The 18,581-nt window shown below is 40.4% G+C and overlaps 1 protein-coding gene across 17 annotated transcripts in view; it reads left to right on the plus strand.

Moving 5' to 3' along the window:
- casz1 (castor zinc finger 1) overlaps nucleotides 1-18,581 on the plus strand; it is a 234,777-nt gene that overhangs the window by 149,898 nt on the left and 66,298 nt on the right. For 11 of the 17 annotated variants that reach the window (XM_051097448.1, XM_051097449.1, XM_051097441.1 and 8 more), the window contains one exon: nucleotides 13,832-13,967. The exons of 4 other annotated variants lie outside the window; for them this stretch is intronic. In XM_051097448.1, the coding sequence (XP_050953405.1) occupies nucleotides 13,931-13,967 (37 nt within the window). In that variant the 5' untranslated portion in view covers nucleotides 13,832-13,930. Of the gene's footprint in view, nucleotides 1-2,471; nucleotides 2,904-13,831; nucleotides 13,968-18,581 lie in introns of those variants that run through there. 2 more of the 17 variants (XM_051097450.1, XM_051097438.1) reach the window with 2 other exon arrangements.

An 18,581-nucleotide genomic window follows, 5' to 3' on the forward strand; every position in this document is an offset into this window, starting at 1 on the left:
AGATAGGCGTGCACCTTTCTTCGCTCCAGGAACGTCTTTAACCTTTCCTTTTTTTTTTTTTTTTTTTTTTTCTCTTTCTAGCCGCATTTTCGTTTGTTTGCAAAATGATGATGGGCTAATTTAATAAAGATATTTTCATTATAAAGATCACCGCCACAAGTCGGCCAATTAGTTTATGATAAGTAACTTCTGACCGCTCCTTTCGGGGCTCACATTTTGGTATGCAATACGCTTACCCCGGGAAAAATAAATATATAATGCTATCCAAATAGACGTGAGGGGGAATAATATCCAACATCACAGGCTTCGCTAGAACAATACAAGGGCAAATGCTTTCTCAGGCCTTCTTTTCAAGCCACTGCACTAGACTCCAGATTTGTCATATTCAATTTCCTGTCAATTTCACAATTGAGATTTGAGAAGGAAAAAAAATTCTCTGTGGGAAAGCTTCTTTTTCAGGCCGGAGAGACGACGACGACGATGATGATGGTGGTGGTGGTGAGGTTGCTCCCTTTTCTGTCTTTTTTATTTGGTTTTCTTTTTTTTGTGACGCTCCCCACCTCACAGTTGTCCACTCGCTCTCTGTGCCGTCCCACTGGCTGAGACAGCGAGAGGGTTCAAACACAATCTAACTCCCAGCAAAGGTCAGTTTTCTCACTCCGCATGGCCCCGGGCCCTAGGCACAAAAGCCCCTCAATTCACATCTTTCAACTGGGCGCTGGCTTTTGTCCCGGTGGAGCGAGGCGCTTGGAGCGGGCGGCCATCAGACCAGCCCCTCCTGGAGTGCGCGGTCAGGGGCAGCTAAACGTCTGGCCCCTGCATCCCTTTGACGGATGCAGCCCTGCCATGTCACAGTCCCCCCTCCCCGCTCGCCCCCATGCCCTGAGCATACCATCATAATGGGCCACATCAAACGCCATTCAGCTCCTCTCCGAGAAACAGAAATGGCAGCGAAAAGAAAAATGATCTGCGACCGCTGGCCGTTCGCGACCGTACAAAGCGTTCTGGCGGATCGGTGCGCGCTCGTTGCGCGTCTTGTTACGGTGTCAGTCAGCGCTTTGAATGCGCTCGACACGTGTTGCTGTACTAATTCAGAAACGTCCCGTGCGTGAAGGTGGCATTATGCTGTTTTGTTGCAAAACTTTTATGCAGTTGGCAGAGATCGATAGGTGTGGCACGTCTGCTGATATTTTACATGTTTAGGGTTTTCTCCAGAACGTCTCGAAGATATTTGATGACTGACTACGTTGGCTCTTCCCTTCTGGATTATTGAGTTTAAGGTGGGAACATTTTGCCATTGTTGCTTTATGAGTCATCCACATAATCACTAAATCAACCAAAACCTGTTTTATGCTCACAAATGAGATGTAACAGTTAGCAAACAGGAACTTGAGATTGACTCATTTCTCACAGTTATGAGACAGTACCCAGAATATGCATTTCCCCTTTTTATTGGCCTTATTTCTCAGGGCTTTCAAGAAATTAAGCTCTTTTTGTTTTGGCCAAAACTTGGCACTTCCTGCCTCATGTTTACTCATATCATTTGCGGTTCGAGTTGCAAATGAAAATATTTCCAAAGTCGACTGTGTTTAGATAGAAAATATGCTGAAAATATGCTGTCCTGGTGCGCTTTTGCATGCCACAGCGGAAGAAACTGCCAGGCAAATAAGGGCTTTGTCTTATAAAGTATTCATTGTCACCTGGTAACGGCTGCCGTTTATCATTTCACCTGAAATTACAATGAAAACTGATACCTTATCAGAGGGACAAGCGCATAGAGAGCAGGCAAAGATGAATGAAGAAGAGAAGGAGGGAAAAAGGGAGGGAGAAGAAGGGAACGGGGGATGGGACATGTAGGGTTTTTTCTCTCTCTCCCCCCTCCTCTTCATAATATACAACCAACTGTTCTGAGGATAAGGTTACTTCACTATGTGAGCGCTGTTCAATACTTATGCTTTTTTTTTTTTTTTTTATGAGGAAACTTTAAAATATGCAATAAAATGTAACTGATACAAGCCTTTTTTTCTCCTTTTATATAACCACCCTAGTTCTACATGTGAATTTGCTGGTATGCTTTTCTTTTTTGCAATATTCCGCAAACTTCCTGTTTTCAGTAAATAACACTCATAAAATGAACAGCGATAGTCAAATGTACAGTAGGCCAGAGAGGGTCTTTCCCACAACGTGAGATAAACAAAAACCAGAACACTTTGTTCATTTTAAAACGGGCGTGCTGTTATCATCAGAATCGCATGCAAAAATGTCCGACTGATATATCTAATGAGCATGATATTTTCTCTGAGCCTTTGAGTTTTCCCTCCCTCCTCATTTTCATGGAATCGTGGAAGGCTCCTCCCCGAGAGACTTGAAAGGCTAGAAGAGCCCAAAGATGGGAAGGCCAGCCCACTAAGGGGAGGAAAAAAGTGTGCTCAGGTTCCTCCACTGCTGTAATTTCCTATCTGCCTATTCAGACATCGCCAACTGCTTGGTGTGTGTGCGTGTGTACAGGAGCAGAACCGTAGACCGAGAGAGGGAGAGAGAGAGAGAGAGAGAGAGAGAGAGAAAGGGAGAGATAGAGAGAGGCAGGAGGAGCAGTCGAGGAAGGGGCCGGCTCTATATTCTCTCACCTACCCCCCGTCAAACCACAGGAGGGAGGGGCCAAGCCAAGCTGCCAATCAAGCTCACTCGTGGCAGCCGGCATTATCTCTGCTACAAACTATTGACAGATTACATGTCAAGGAGTTTAGTACATGATTGAGAGCAAAAAAGGCGTTTATTGTCAACTTCTTTTAGTTTTCCTTTTCTCACAGACCAGCTTACATCTGATGATTTTCAAACAGAGTTCAGTAATATTATGAAAGTTACATGCTTGACAGGATTTAACTTCGACTACCCTGAATATGGTAAGTGACCCTTCTCTATAACCTTTCTGTGTGTGTGAGTGTGTGTCCATAGGTGAGTGTTTTAATATAAAATACATCCTGAACAGGGAAGTTGCTCTTGTTTGAAGTGTCGCGTATCGTCGCTCTGACTTTACTGTACCTTTATTTATAACTGTGTGACAAGCCCTGAGAAGATGGCAGTGTTTAATACGATCACTCTGTCCCTGGGTCCCGTGTTTTCTTTTCATACTTTACTCATGCCTCTCAGGAGGGAAAGAATTTAACTAGACTACTTTCATTTTAAACCTGGAAGTAGTCGAGTTTATTTGTTATTTAGACACAGTGCATCACTCTTACCTACAGGCATTCGGCGAGGTTTGAAACTCATATATCTGTGTTTATTAAAGCAGTCATGTTTGTTTGAGTTCAGGGGATTTTTTTTTCTTTTTGTTGTCGATGCTGATATAACTTTATGGAGGCACCGATGTGGCATAAACGTACATAGGCATGTAAAAATATTAGTGAAGTGACTGGTGTGGCCTAGGGGTTTGTTGCCAAGGGGACTGAGTAAACAAAATGCTGTAGTAACGTTGTTTTGACACATGTAAGGGCACACAGAACAAATGATATCCCTCTCCGTTTTCCTTGTTCCTCCATTTAGGGATATTATGAAATTGATATCAGTCATACTGTCTCATCCTATTTGCTAATTTCATCACCTAATAATCCGGAGCTTTAAATATTATTAATAAATGTTACTGAAATAAATAATGCTGTTTTAGAATAGTTTGTTGGATTTCTATTTTGGTTTATTCTTAAATAGAGTTCCTGGAAAATTCAACTTATTTGTTTTTTCAATAGTTTTAATTTAGGCCAGAATTGTAGTGTTTATACACACACTTGTTTGCTTGGCTCTCGATGTGTTTTACTCGATGCTGTTTAGGTCGAGTTTTAGACGTCACTTGATTATATATTGTGGTGTGTAACTGCTACATGTGTATTTTATTTTAAAAACAGATATTTTATATTAAATTTAAATAATATATTTTTAACTTGTTTTACTTGTTCACTTTTTTTAGTTTTGTAATAGGACTGGTTGTTTAACTAGTCAATAACCACGATTTGTTTTTTTTAGCTTGAAGGATAAATACACACATACATCAGTAAATTTTTTCCAGTAGGTTTTGTCATAACTGAAACATTCAGTCAATAATTTTAGTGAGTTTTTGATGCGATATCTTCATGTCTCGTTGCCCTCAGGCAAGAAAGGTTTTTTTTTTTCTTCTTCATCTTCTTCTTGACACTAATGAACACTGTTTGTTCTAAAAGATAAATGGTGAAGATAAAATTAAACTAAGTGAAAATAAATGTCATTTTGGCTTCTTTTAAAGAGCATATCTTGAACTTTCGAAATTGACTTCCGATTAATTGCGTCATATTTATCAGAAACTTCACACGATTTGCTTTCTGTTCTATTCTTATTCTAAATGAGACACACCCGAGATTTTTTTAAAATCGTTGTCATATTGCTGCATGCCCTCTGTTCAGATGACTGGAGTTATTTTATTACTCCCCTCGTTTTTTTTTCTTTCTTTCTTTTCGGTGCGAGCGAAAGCAGTTTTAGCCTCTGTCCACTCTGAGCACCTTTACCACTCATCTGCAAAATAGGATCAAATGAGGAGGAAAAAACAACCCAAGGTCTGCAGCCCTCAATAACCTTTATCACAATTTAGCAACAACCGAATCAATTTGATGTCTTAAGCAATAAAAAAGGCTGTTGCTGTCCTAATTCTGCAGCTCTTCGGATGACAGTAAATTTACATTTTTTAATTAAACTAGCTGGAATTTTTATGAGGGGGCTGGGCTATGCTAATGGGAATGTTGTGTGCCGCAGATTAACAGAGTTTTGAAGTACATTTGGAAGGGGGGACATTAAAGGGGGGAGAGGATGCTAGGCATCACATTTAACCCCTTTTATGCTTATTTTTCCTGAGGGACCCCCGGCACACCCGACCGCTGAGAGAGGCGAGAGCGCTCTTTAGTGAAGGGGTGATCAGTGTTGCCATGTCAACTCATGCATATTCTTTAAATTCTAATCTATAATTGATGACACGCACAGATGAAACAGAAGAAAGGTGAGCTTCTTTTAGAAGGACGTCTGAAATGCATTCCGTACAATGCACATCTTGAGTCATCTGAAACTAAAATATTTATCTTCATTTTTACATATTAAAATAAGACACTAGATTACATTTGCTAAATTAATTATATATAGCTGAATTTATTTAAATGCTCAATTCATATAGCTCATACGATATTTTTCTTTCTTTCTTTTTACACAAATGCAGTTTAAAATTGTTTAAAGTTAATATATAAATAGTGTATTTTATTATTATTTGTAATAATCAATGCAAGTTATAGATTTAACTGCTGTAGTAGATATATTTACTTCTTTCATTTTATATGTGTCTTGCAAATATGAAAAAAAAAAGGCAACGGCTAGCAAAGACAGAAAGAGGGCGACTGAGTCTAGCTTGAGTTTCCTGATCAGTCACCGGCCCCCCACCGTCAAAACGAACTTTGTCATCCTAATACCCCAACGGTCCCCGAGCTCACAGTCAGGCAAACGATAACGGAGGCTAATACAGGAACGGATCAATCTCGAAGCATGTGAACGTGATGCTCTCTTCTCCTCTCCTCCTGTGCATTCATGCAGACACCAGACCCTAATTAAAACTTCAAAACCTTTCTGTCACTTGTACACAGTAATGGTCTAATTGATACTGTTCTAGAAAACCTTGTGGAATAATAAATCAGTCACAGATATCTATAGTTTTATATGTTTAAAATGCAAGGTATAATTTTGCTGTGTAATAAATATGAATTGTTATATTTTAAAAAAATTAAATGGGATAACACTAGATAAGGTTTTTCATAATAATGTAAACAAATACATCGCAGTATTACGTCTATGTGAATGAGCTGGAATATTATTTGAGTAATGACAATTTCCAAGGATATAATTTCCCTGGCTGTAAGCAAATCTAGTTATGAACATAGAGTTCAGGTGAGCTGAGGTGTTATTTTCAGTAAAACAAAAGTGAACTGTACAAAGAGAGAAAAAAAAGGAATTACTATCAAGGTACTGGTGCTTCACAGGGCTTGTGGTTTAAGTTTTGCATCTCGCAAAAAAAGCTTCTCATAAAGCTGCTATCTTGCGCTATCTACCTCACCTTTTGCAAGAAATGTGCCACACGATTGAGAATTTTATGGTCCGTTTTCTTCCCCTTGGTGCAGACACTACATTGAGTTTTCTTGTTTTGGCACATACGGTTTAAAAAGTTGCGGAAAGATCTTCCTGTACGCGCTGGGCCTCGCAGAATGGCTTCATTTCACGTTTATGATCTTCCACATGAAATTCTAATTTCATGCAAAGTGGGGGAGACAAATAATCTGCGGCAGCTGATACGGCATATAAGAGGGGAAAAGAAGAATATGAAGAAGCAATTAGCACAGTGTGGAAGACTTTAGTCTGTTTGTCTGAAAGCTTGAGCTCCAATGGCCTCGAATGAAATTTGCATGCTCCGCTTATCGGCGCTCCCTTATTATGCTGTCTGAAAGGAAGATTAAGCCGGTACAAAATGTGGCGACTAATCCTTTTAAATGTGGCAGGGGTCTTTAAGGTGTGAACAACCCTGTAGGCAGGTTTCAGGCAGGGTTGTTAGAGAGGCTACCGCGACCCGCTCTTGACAGCTGAGTGCAGCTACAGGCTTCAGCCACTCTGACGAGTTCCTTTAGTCTGAGATCGACAGTTAAGGGACCGATTGGCCCGAGCCGATGGATGGTTTGTCTGCGCGCTAACAGTGTGTAGCTCTTTATCTCGGACCCAAACGCACAGGTCACATGGGGTGGGGCGGTTGATAAGATTAGACCGTTGCTTTTCCGGTGGTCTTATGTGAAATCTCTACGCTGAATTAACAAGTTCGCTCTCATCTACTCAGTCATGAAAATATTTATTTGCTGATTTTTTTTTCTTTTCCTGAAAGACAATCCTCACTTTTTTTTTTTTTTTTTATTCTGCCGATGATAAGCAAGGGAAATGAACGTCTTCCCTGTTGCCTTTTTTCCTCAGAGATTGTTTGCATTAGAGAGCCACAGAGCTGATATCCTGTCCTCTCTGGTAATTGACTGCAAACAGGGGTGCTTGCGTTCGAAACCTCCCCTGCCGTGAATCCTCTGGTTGTGTGTGCTTTTGCCTGTGACATTCTATTCACTTGGGTCAGTAGCAGGCAGCAGCAGCAATAATTACAGTCTGTACATGATAAATCTGAAGCCCAGCTGTTGCGTTCTGTCACAGCCTACACACTAAACCGAGCGGAGAGAGAGAACAAGAGAGAGCAAAAGGGGGCTCGGGAGTTTGCTGTTTGACTGAATTTTTTTTTAAACTCTGTAACTTGATAGGATTACATGGCTCTTGGACCCACACCTGTTAAGAGGCTGTTAACAGAGCAGTTGGCGGTCTCATGGCTGGAGCTTAGTGCTTTTTTAGTCTCTTCTGTGTGTCCACTTTTGGGGATTTCTGCCTTTACAAGAGGGAGTTTTGGGACTCAAGGCTGTTCTGTCCCGGCCCCAGACTTTTGTTAAGACCAAAAGGGGGGGAGGCTAAGATGTCTCTTTACTCTGTGTCCTAGTTCATTCCCTTAGTCTGTATGAGAATCCAGCCGCCTGCTTTTCCACATTGGAACTGTCTGGATGACAGGTGTGGATTTGGTGTACTTAAATTGCTTCAACTTGAATTCTAACAAGACAGATCTAATGAAAAACATGTTTGCTTTCATTTATATTTTAATTATCATTTCTTTTTCTTTCTTTACTTTTTATTTTATTAAATTTAATTTTAAAATAATGTATTTATTATTTTGTATTTGGGCATTTTATACACACTTCAAATTGACTTTACCTTAGACAACGAACTATTCAATTTAATTATGTGCATTATATATATCTCAAAGCTTAAAAAAGGTGCCATTTATTTTATAAATATAATAATTGTTCTTTTTAAGCAAAATGAATGTTAAGTTTAAATAATTAAAAAAAAGTGTTCGTATATCTATGTGATGAACTGCACTTGTGGTTCCTTTGCTAGGAAAACTGTGTGATCTTGAGCGGAAGCGACTTCATACACCGACTAAAAACCACCTTGACATCAGGTGGTTAAAAGTAATTACAAAAATGTCTCCGGAAAGTCAAGTTAGTTCGTAGTTACTAAGCTCCAGCGTGATTTGTTAGCAGATGCCACTTGATTTGATATTTTGTCATCTAATGCAATGACATTCACACATTTTGAGTGTCAAAAAGTATCCACGGCCAGTGTATATTTTTGGAACGACCAACTTACGAAATGAGTCAAACCCCGTGCAAGCTATGTGGCAAACAAGCCACCTGACACCAGGCTTGTGTGCTATTATTTGTGCAATTTTATGTCCATCTATTCATATACACTGAGTAATGAATGAAAGGGCATGTTGGGTTGTTGAAGGCAGCCTTCATTAAATAGTGTTCCAGCATGATTTAGATATTTTCCAGCACTGCGCAGACCACGACAAATGCCATGTTACGGCTTGCACAAGCAGCAGAAATAGAATGAAAATACCTGTTTGAGTCTGCCCAGAGTTTTTTTGCAACTTTTTTTTTCCTTTATACCTTACATTATGCAATCTGTGGTGTAGATCCCTGGTATGTGTGGATTGTGTGAAAGCATAAGGCAGGTAGGGGAGAGATAGAGAATGCTAATGGCTTGTTTATTTTGCCTGTACGCTGCTATCCTTGAATACCATATTTGGATTTTGTTAGTCTCACTTACTGAGCCCAGACCCTTTCAGAGGGGTTCCAACACCTGTCCTGCCTATTGTGCCGGAATTTTCTATATTTGGCTTATAGTCAGACTCATTGGTTGGTACAAAGGGGCAACATTTGTCAAAGTCGAGGGCGAGAGAGAGACATTACCTTCTGTAGTGATTTAGAAGGCTTTAAAGAAGGGCCAAAAATAATTTCCAAAATGTATTTGTGATTAAAAAAATATTTTTGTTTTTACATATTTTATCTAAATACATTGATTGATTTTTATTATCTAAAGTTATACAACTGTATGTTTGGCACCTAACAGTAATCTTATCTTAGAATGGTTGGAAGAAATTTTAATAATCGTAATTCAGATGGATTTGATTGTCTTGATAAGTAATCAGAGTATCACGATAAATAAGGGAAGATTACGACTTTAAAACAGCCGCGCGCTGATTGTTATGAAAGTGTCGTGTCCATTGGACACCCATCTGAGCTTCTCTACAGAGTGAAATAACCCGCCCGGCCCTTAATTGTTTGGAAATATTGGAGGCCCCTTTTCACCTGCGTGTGCGCTCCCCTCTCCCCTGATTCATTTCAGAGAGCGTCCTCGGCTGCTGGAAAATGGCGTTAATTTTTTTATTACCTGTTTGACTCTCCAGCCTTATTACTGTAGCCCCTTAATGTTCTCCGTAACCGTGGAAACCAGATGAATAAACGTCCGCAAAAGAAAATGAGATGATTAAACAGGTCATCCTTGCAAAACAAATTCGCTTGGTCGAGCGCAATTTGTGTACCAAGCGCCTGTCTTAACAGTTTGCTAACAAGGGGATTGTTTGCAAGGGTAACGGGAGGAGAGGAAAAAACTAGGGAATAATGATAAACTAGCTCTGAACATGAAATAATCTGTTTGGAAAAAAAGCTGAAATATTATGCTTGGGAAAAATAAGCAACTTAATTGTAATGCGTCAGCTTAAAAGCCTGTGTGTGTGTGTGCATGAATCTCCATGAGTTAGTCTGTCTTTGACATCTTTTTGCCCGTAGAAGGAATGTGTTTAATGTTCGCAAACATGCACATTTGGCTCAAGCGCACACATTACAAATCCTTCGCTATTTGAATGGTTATCTCCTATTTAAGGTATAGACTATACATTCCGGGAGGTATGTGGTGGACAAGATTCATGTCCTAACGGACCGTCTCGCACGGAACACCCCCTGGCTCTGTCTTCGGACCCTTTAAGTTTTAATGTTTTCTCCTCCACCCTTCCTCTCTTCCTTTTCTCCCATAGTGGACTTGTTTTGACCCCTTTTATGCATATTTAACATGCAGTATTTCATCTCGCTATGATGGTTTGGTCGCTCTCATCCCTGTAAATAAGAGACTAGCCTTTGCCGATTTAGATATGTAAGGATAGGGCAGAATCCCAGGCCCGAATTAAAGCAATGTCTGTGTTCGCAGTGAGACCGCTAATGACAAACGGTGGCCATGCCGTGGTGATGTTGTTTATGGAAGTACGCCACTCAAGGGTGTTGGCTGTTTACACTGAAGCGCCACTTTTCCTCATTCTTAAAAAATAAGCCCTCCCCCGATCGTCTATTGCGTTTAATTCCCCCCCACCCCCACCCCTCCGGAGTCAAGGGGGTGGTGGGTTGGTACTGGATTTGAGGTCTCTCGGGGCGAGAGCGTGGCACATTTTGAGAGAGTGCTGCTGCCCCGGCACTGGGGTGTGTGTGGCAGAAACTGAAAAGCACTCGTGCATTATTGATGTTTTAATTTGTGCAAATGCCCGAGTCTTTGTTAAGTGATTATAGAGCTGTAGAGATAAGAGACAGGTACTTTGGGCAGAAACAAGAGCTGGTGCCCACTTTGTTGGCCTAGTTTAGGTGCATTGCTCTGCAAGGTTCAGTACAAAAATGTCAACGTGTCAAAGATTACAAAAAAGGAAAGGAAAAAAAACCTGTTGATCTTTTGTACTTTTTTCTCAACTACACCTCTCCCATTTATGGTACAGTTTTATAGGTCTTTTACATCCCTTATCAAAAATTATTTGATGTAAATATAATAGAACTGACCTGAAAAGCCCCATAAGCAAATATTGTGTGTGTCACGCCAGCAGCTGACCTTGGGAAAGAATGCAAAGTTATAATACCTCACGCTAGAACAACAAACCCATAAAATAATGCTACACAAAGTGAGCTGGTTTAGGTAAATAGGAGTGAAGGACTTCGCTTTTTTCAAACCTTGATTAACAGGAACATGAGATCATAAAGTTTTCCATGACGTATCTCATTGCTGTTGTAACTGGCAGACGGTTTGTGCTGGCTCTATCATTGCTGTGCACAAATAGAGTGAATCAACAGGAAAAGTGAAATATTGTAATTATGCTGTCATGCAAAGCACACGCACAAGTGTGAAGTCGCTTTTTCAAATGAGAATTATCACATCGTCAATAATGCTGCAGGGTGTTCATGTTTGTGTTTTCAAAAAAGGTGTGTGTGCCTGTGAAAGAACAGAGCCATAGTTAGTGTACGCTGTCATTAATTACATTTAAATATTTTAATTACCCTTTAAAAAGAAGATATAATATCTTAGATATTTCAAGCATTGCAAATATGAGTTTGAATACTGTTCTTCACACACATTTACTTCTGTGGAGTAAGTTCTTTTGGTTTAAATTAAGGTAATTATAATTACTAAAGCTTGTAATATAAATACTAATTAATAACTCATAATAAATCATTCATTATTATCATTTTATATTAGACTGTTATTCATATGTATGCATTTTTTTGTGCGTGGAATTTACTTTAGAATAATTTTTCCAAATTGAGGATGTCCCCAGGTGTTCCCAAATGGAGGTTTTGTCAGTTTTATCTAACTTCTGTTTTCGCTGACATCATATACAGCGCATTTAAAGCATGTTCCCCACATACAGCCTGTCATCCTGGTTGAAATGAATCAGTGTGCAGTTTGCTCTCAACGGCCACAGCATGAATGAGGCAGAGCGAAACAAGCGCATGGCTGAAGGCTCTCGCGGCTTTAACAGGGAGCCTGTCTTTCATCCTGACCCACGCACTCTGACGCTCTTATAGACGCAGCGCTGGTGGCTACTTCCACGTCCCATTTGCGCCGAAATCTGCATTAAGCCTGTCTCATGAGGCCACCGGTGGAGTATGGGAAATGAAAAGGGACGATGTCTCAGGTGGGACGAGAGAACGGAAGATGTTAGTTCTGAAATTTAGGGTTTCAGTTCGGTGTGCAATCTGACCCCACTTGAAAACAGAACGAAATGTCCTTCAAACTTAATAGGTACTTGAACCAATAGGGCGTCGTAATAGACTTTTTTGCAGAAGTAAAAGAAATCTCCCCTCCCCAGGGTGAAAGCTGAGCCCGCACAGGAAAGTGAGCCTCTATTTTAACATGTTTCTCTGTGACAGATGACATTTAGCCCATCTATTGGATCACATGTCTCACATTATCTCTTATTTCACTAAACCCAGGCTTAATTAATAATTGATGCAAATGATATAATACCACTGATAGAGAAGAGATACATTAAGAATGATCCACGAAACTGAATTTATTTCAGAAAGCTGCTGTTTTCGTGTCTAATATTTTGCATTTTTATATAAGCTTTGGCCACATTCTCTGTGCGTGTTTGGTGGAAACTTGATTCACTTCTGGTAAGCAGGCTCTGTATATTCTCAGCCTGAAATGTATACTGTATGTGGTGTGCATGTTGAGGCAGTAAAGGTTTTATTTGGTTCCTGTGCACCTAGAATGTTCTGCACTTTCTCACTGGCGCACAAAGAGCAGCTATGTGCTGTAATTAACATTTCGGCAGACTTATATCACTTTGCCTCTATTTTGTAATCAGCAAAGGTTTTCTCAGGTGAAAATACTGACATATCCCAATAATTAGAGACTGAAGTACACTTTTTATGATGTGCATATTTCCCAACCAGGAACTGGGCGAGAGAGGGCTGAAGTGAGAGAAAAGATAGAGAGAAAACAACTCGCATGTTTTGGCAAGTTGTTTTACATATCAACATTTTTCCCTCCCTCCTGTGCGCTTCGAAATTTGTTCTCTGTCAGTAGTGAGCTGCCATACAGAAGATGCATTAAAAGTGCCATAACTCGCATAACCCGGCCGGGCTAAAATCAATTGGAATGGATAGTTAAGCTGGCGCTAAAAATCAATGAGCAATTCATGTCCTTGATCATACTGTGTCATTTCTCTCAATGTTAGAGCTCAAAGCCTAGCAGAGCATGACCAGTCCTCCCTTTGCACATTACAATACATGTATATCCATATTCCTTTATTTGTGTTCCAAATTTCTGCATGTTTCTGCTGGAACACCTGGTTTTGCAAGCCAAGTCCACGGTTGTGCTGGCCTCTGGCACACGTTAGAAGAATATCCCGACTAAGAGAAATCTTATCTGGCCAATCTGGGCTGAACTGGATGAGTTGCTATCTCAATCAAACACTTAAAAATAGCTGAGGGTCAAATTTCAATGATCATAGTCTTCTTGGCCTCTCAAAATGTTGCAATCAATTTGCATGGCATACCGAGCAATGGGAAGGCTACCCGTCCGCAGGTCCCGTAATGGAGGGCTGGGGGCAGGGACATGGCCAGACAGATTAGGAAGATGAAAAGTCAGTGTTTCAAAATAGTAATTTTGTCCTTATTAATGCCATTAGTGTAACAGTCAGCATGCATCAAATCAAAGGAGGAGAGGAGTAGCTCAGTCCCTTGTCTCGGCACTGTGACGGGACTGTGTCGAGAGCGATTTGAGCATTTTGTGTTGACGAGTGAGGGTTTATTCTCTCTAGTCGTTGCTAAACAATGCAGTACGTTCTTTCTCTCTTTAGAATGAAATTGCCATTTTTTTTGTTGTTGTTGTTTACAAAGAAACGACAAGTAGCGCAAGTGTGAAATTTTGAGAGTAGTAAGACTGATGCAGTATTGTTGTGTAAAACATACTCCAATAATGTTTTATTTACAATTTGTCAAGTATTAAAAAAAAATACATTATTTTCATTGTATGTCCACCATGCACCATAATCATATTCTAAAACTAAGCAATTTAATTTTTTTTTTTTTAGACTTGGGTTGACTGAACGTGAAATAATCTGAGATTACAGCACAAAATGATATCATTCCCATCATCAGTTGTGTAATTATCATGCAAGAACGAGTGCAAAATGAAGGGACGCGAATGGACACAGTCATCCACGACGGGTATGTGCTGCTGTTAATAACACAGGGCTGTTATTGAACACAGTTGTGATAAAAGATGACTACAAATGACATTTCTGAGTCCAAGACCCGATGGAATCGATGTCTGTTAACAGGCTTGTGTCCACACACTCATTTGAGAGAGAATCCTTAAAGTCACCTCCTCCCGTTCGGCATTTGGCGTGCGGCTACAGATATTTTTCACCCCCTCCTTTTCTGTTGGTATAATTTGTTACGTGTTTGTGTAGCCTTTCAGAGAGCAGTTGTTTGGCACAACAGGTGTGGCTCTTGTGCCTTTTTTCTGACTAATGTTGCAAAGGGCACTCAGTCATAGGGTGAATGCTTCAGATTTAAAGCAAGGGCCTTCAAACCAGTTGTCTTCTGGGATAGAAAAAGCTGGTGAGTTGAGTACACATAGGCAGTTGGCTCCCAGAGGTGAGATGTACTGGAGCAGCTGTGGCTTTTTTTCTGAAGGGGAGGATATTTTTTTTCCCCCTTGTTTCCAATAAAGCATAAATGAATGTTTGTGGCAACTGAGGCAGTGGAGTGCGCATGCCAGAACAGAGTGGTGCAGTTGTGAAAACTTGCCAGGCTCTTGTAAAACTAATTTTTATAACATCCTAATATCATGATATAAGTGTAAATAGCCATTTTATTTCTGTAATGTGATACATTTTTATTGTAAACAGGACATTTGATGAGAAATAAATGTTTATTTTGTCCATCACGAAGTGACTGGATGATGGCCTTAGTGATGTCATCATGCAAGGAAGTTGTTTGCAAGTTACATTTTGTTTTGATTTCTTTACAACAACATGCTCACACTGTTTATGCACAATAATTGCATTCTAATTTCTTGTTGCATGTATGTTATTGAAGTTTTTGACTCGTTGTAGCTCCAGTAGGTTAAGTATGAATTCCTGTTTCATTTTGGAAAGCACCTCTTAGTAGCTTCATATTTGCTTTACCGCTATCCCTCTCTTGCGTTCTCTCTCTTTCTCTCACTCACTCACCCCCTCTCTCTCTCTCTCTCTCTCTCTCAATCCATCTGCATCATGTCGATCTGTCAGGCTGCCAGTGTCTGTTCCAATTAGATTCCACTTAATACACGTAACCTCGATTAACACGCAATCAAGCTCAGATAAATCACATCCTTTAAGTCTCCCCCTCCGCCTCAGTACCGTTGCTGTGCATCACCCTATTTTCTCTGCGAGCACATACACTGTTTCAGATTCTATAAAGCCGGTTTGATACTAGCGTCTTGGAAACCTGTTTTCGAGTTTGCTCCGTGAAGATATATGTCGCAGTTAGTCTTGAATATTTATCTTTCGGGGTAATACATTTTCGGTTTCAGGTTGAAAAACTGATTGACGTGAGGCGCATACCAAAAGAAAATGTTTGGAGAATTATGTATGTGTGAGGAGATAATTCAAACCGTTTATGAGGCGAAATAAAAAAGAATTTAAATCAAACAAATAAAAAAAACGCGTGAAACAAAACAACCCAAGGCAACAGAAAGGCCTGCACAGCACTCTGGAGTCTTGCTTTATGTCTCGCTTTATTAATCACGCTAAAAGTGCTAACATTGACATGTTTAACAGATTAGAGTTTTAATAACAGGCTGGGTTAAAGTGCTGGCGCATCGGAGAAGATATCCTGTCTGACGTGAGCGGCCCGAGTGCCTTGCGCTTCCCCTCCCTCGACCGTGCGGCTCTCGCCGTTGATAAACAGGTGCCGGGGTGGAGGCCTGCCCCCCGTGGGGGCGAGCCGGAGGATTAGGACCTCACGTCCACATCACATACTGCCGAAGAGCCGCTCATTATTAACTTCCACTACAGGGAGCCGCTGCCCTCGACCCAGCAGACTCACAACTCAGGCCGTAGCCCCCGAACGTAGTGAGATTATCGACGTATACATATAAATACCTGACTAGTTTCGTGGTGGTGCCACACTGAAGCACCGATTAGTTTCTCTAGGTTTAGGTGGACAATGGCCGCTGGCCTGCGCTGGGTAAATAGAGCTGGGATTTAAAATAAATTAAGCTATGAGAAAGGCTCAGGTTGATCCTTTTCTTATCTCCAGTGCTGAGTTGTCAGCTCCAAGCCTTTTATGGGACTTTGGTAAAGCCCATGTGCACAAGAACAGAGAGCCCAAGATTCACCATTCTCGCTTTAGCATTCAGAAAAACAAGCTATTCATAAAAGGAAAATACATCAAAGTTGTGTGATTGTTCGCAGAAAATCAGACCAATATGTTCGGTAAGCAATAAAGCACTGTCCCTTTAAAAACAAATTTTCCCTCAAAGTTCAGATCATCTTTTTTCCCCCCTCCTCGTTCCCAGAGAGAAATAGGGAATAACACTGATGAGTTTTAGCAGCTTCAGCCAGGCGATGGGCGAATATAATAAGTGTTTTCGCAGACGTCACCCGTGATTATCTCATCGAGGCATTTTGGGTGAATGTGGTGGATTTAGAGGCTCCTCTATTGTGCTGACATCATCACTCTTTAACAAGCTACATTAAATCACGGCTAAAATCATCCGAAACTCTTCCGAACAATGAGTGTCTGGGAAATTCAAACGGAAAGACTGGGGTTTAAACTTGTTTTTTTTCCATGCATGTTTGTTTTGTGTAGTATAGCATGTCATACATTGTAAAATGAGGGAATTGGGGCAAATTCCCTTTCTCATTAAATAATTGGATAAAGGGAAAACACTGTTTTTCTATGTATGTGCAGTCAGATGAACAATGAGGGGACAGTTCTCCAGTTCACTGTTTATGTTTCTGTCTTTATGCTGTTTTGTGCACGTAATGAATGTGCCTTTGTGCTGTTTTTTTGCAGCGTGTGGTGTCACTGCATGATTTGAATGTAATCATATTTTATAATCTTTCTTTGGAATAGCAATTATTTCTCAACACGCAATGTTCCACAATCTTACAATAATGCAATAGAATTTTTTTCAGCTGCTGTATCTCTTTTGTATTTCAGCAGCCATTTGTTTTTAGAACAATTGTTTTTTGTTGTTGTTGTTGTTTTTATTTATAACTTTTATTTATTATGTATTATAATTATGCATTTATTCAAAGTTACTTATATTGCTTTGAGCATTGAAGGTACACATTTATATTTTATTAGTTTAAAAAATAGTTATCTTACATTTATATCATATTAAACTTTATAACTTCTTATTTACATTTAGATGCATTTACATGCAAATTCTGTATATATATATATATATATATATATATATAATACTCTTTAATGCTCTGTCTATATAGTATTTGTCATTAAAAAAAAAAATCTGCCCTGCAGCTGTAGATTTGCATGAGTGGAGAGGAAAGCCAGTGACAGACAGGTTATTTAGCTCCGCTAAAGTGAACTAGTGGTCTACAATCAGCCCGCTGCTCCCACTTGCTGTTCCGCTGGTACGAGCGACCCCTCGTTAAGGAGGTGCGCAGGAGAGCGGAAGCAGCGGAGGTGCAGCGGAGCTGTTTAAAGAGGCTCAGCGTGGGCAGCGTGGAGCAAAGTGACAGAATTAGCCAAGCCCAAATGAGCAGGGCTGGTAGAGAAGCACTGCTGGCGCTCTGTAGGATGCAGAACTGCTGCTCAACACCAGCCAGCCAACAGGCACCCAGTGCCCCCCTCCTTCAGGGTCTTCCTCCATCACAGACTCCTGCTACTATAAATGAAAAGTTTAAACAGTTTCTGTTTTACTTTTGCATTTATGAGCAAAACAGGATATTTAATGACAAAAAATGGTGTTTTTTTATCCACCTGGAATTGAACCATGCATATTTAAAAAAAAAAACAAAAAAAAACAATAGCTCCTTGCCCGGATTTCCTAAGTGACACGAACCTTCTGAAATGAAACCCCGCAAATAAGTCTTTTCCAAAGTCACTTTCTCTCTGCATCATCACCAGCGAGGACAGCACGAGAGGCGAGCAGCTGAAAGATAATATGTTTAGCGTGCAGACAACAGATCAAAGCTCATCCCAGTTAGTGAGTGTTTGCGGCTTTGTATGCGTGTGGTCAAGGAAAGTGAGGGCAAACAGAACAACGTGCCATGCCAGAGTCAGCACTTTGTGTGTCTGTGCGTGTATGTGTGTGTGGATATCAGGGTTGAGTGGTGATGCTTGGGGACGTCCATAGCACCAGCGAGGGCCTGCTTTGATTTTGTCATTATTACAGGGCCCTAGTTATTTGAGCAGGGCTGGGGGTTGATTCCATGGCCAGCCCACTAACTGTGTCTGCATGTCCTTAATTCCTGTTGATGTGCAGGCCTTGGGCACTGAGTGTGATGGAGAGGACGCGTCACTAGTGGAAATTATTGTGTGGCCTCTGAATATCACGTCGAAACTACGGTAGTTGATGACTGCTTGTGTGGCCCCGGCCTAAAAGGCAAGAGACTCAGGATGGGTGTATTAGTGCACACCATACTGCACTGCCTTATTCTGCCACCTGTGTACTCAAAAAAAATGTCATAATGTCATAATATTTCCTTACATTTAAATTTGCAATTTTATGATTTTTCAGTAAAAACTCTGAACTCATAATTAAACTCCAACTGGTGGAAAAATGCGATAAATTCATAACCTCAGGTTAACACTTTGATTTTT

The sequence above is a fragment of the Labeo rohita genome, chromosome 23 (genome assembly GCF_022985175.1).
Source record: "Labeo rohita strain BAU-BD-2019 chromosome 23, IGBB_LRoh.1.0, whole genome shotgun sequence".
In the NCBI taxonomy this organism is placed as follows: domain Eukaryota; kingdom Metazoa; phylum Chordata; class Actinopteri; order Cypriniformes; family Cyprinidae; genus Labeo; species Labeo rohita.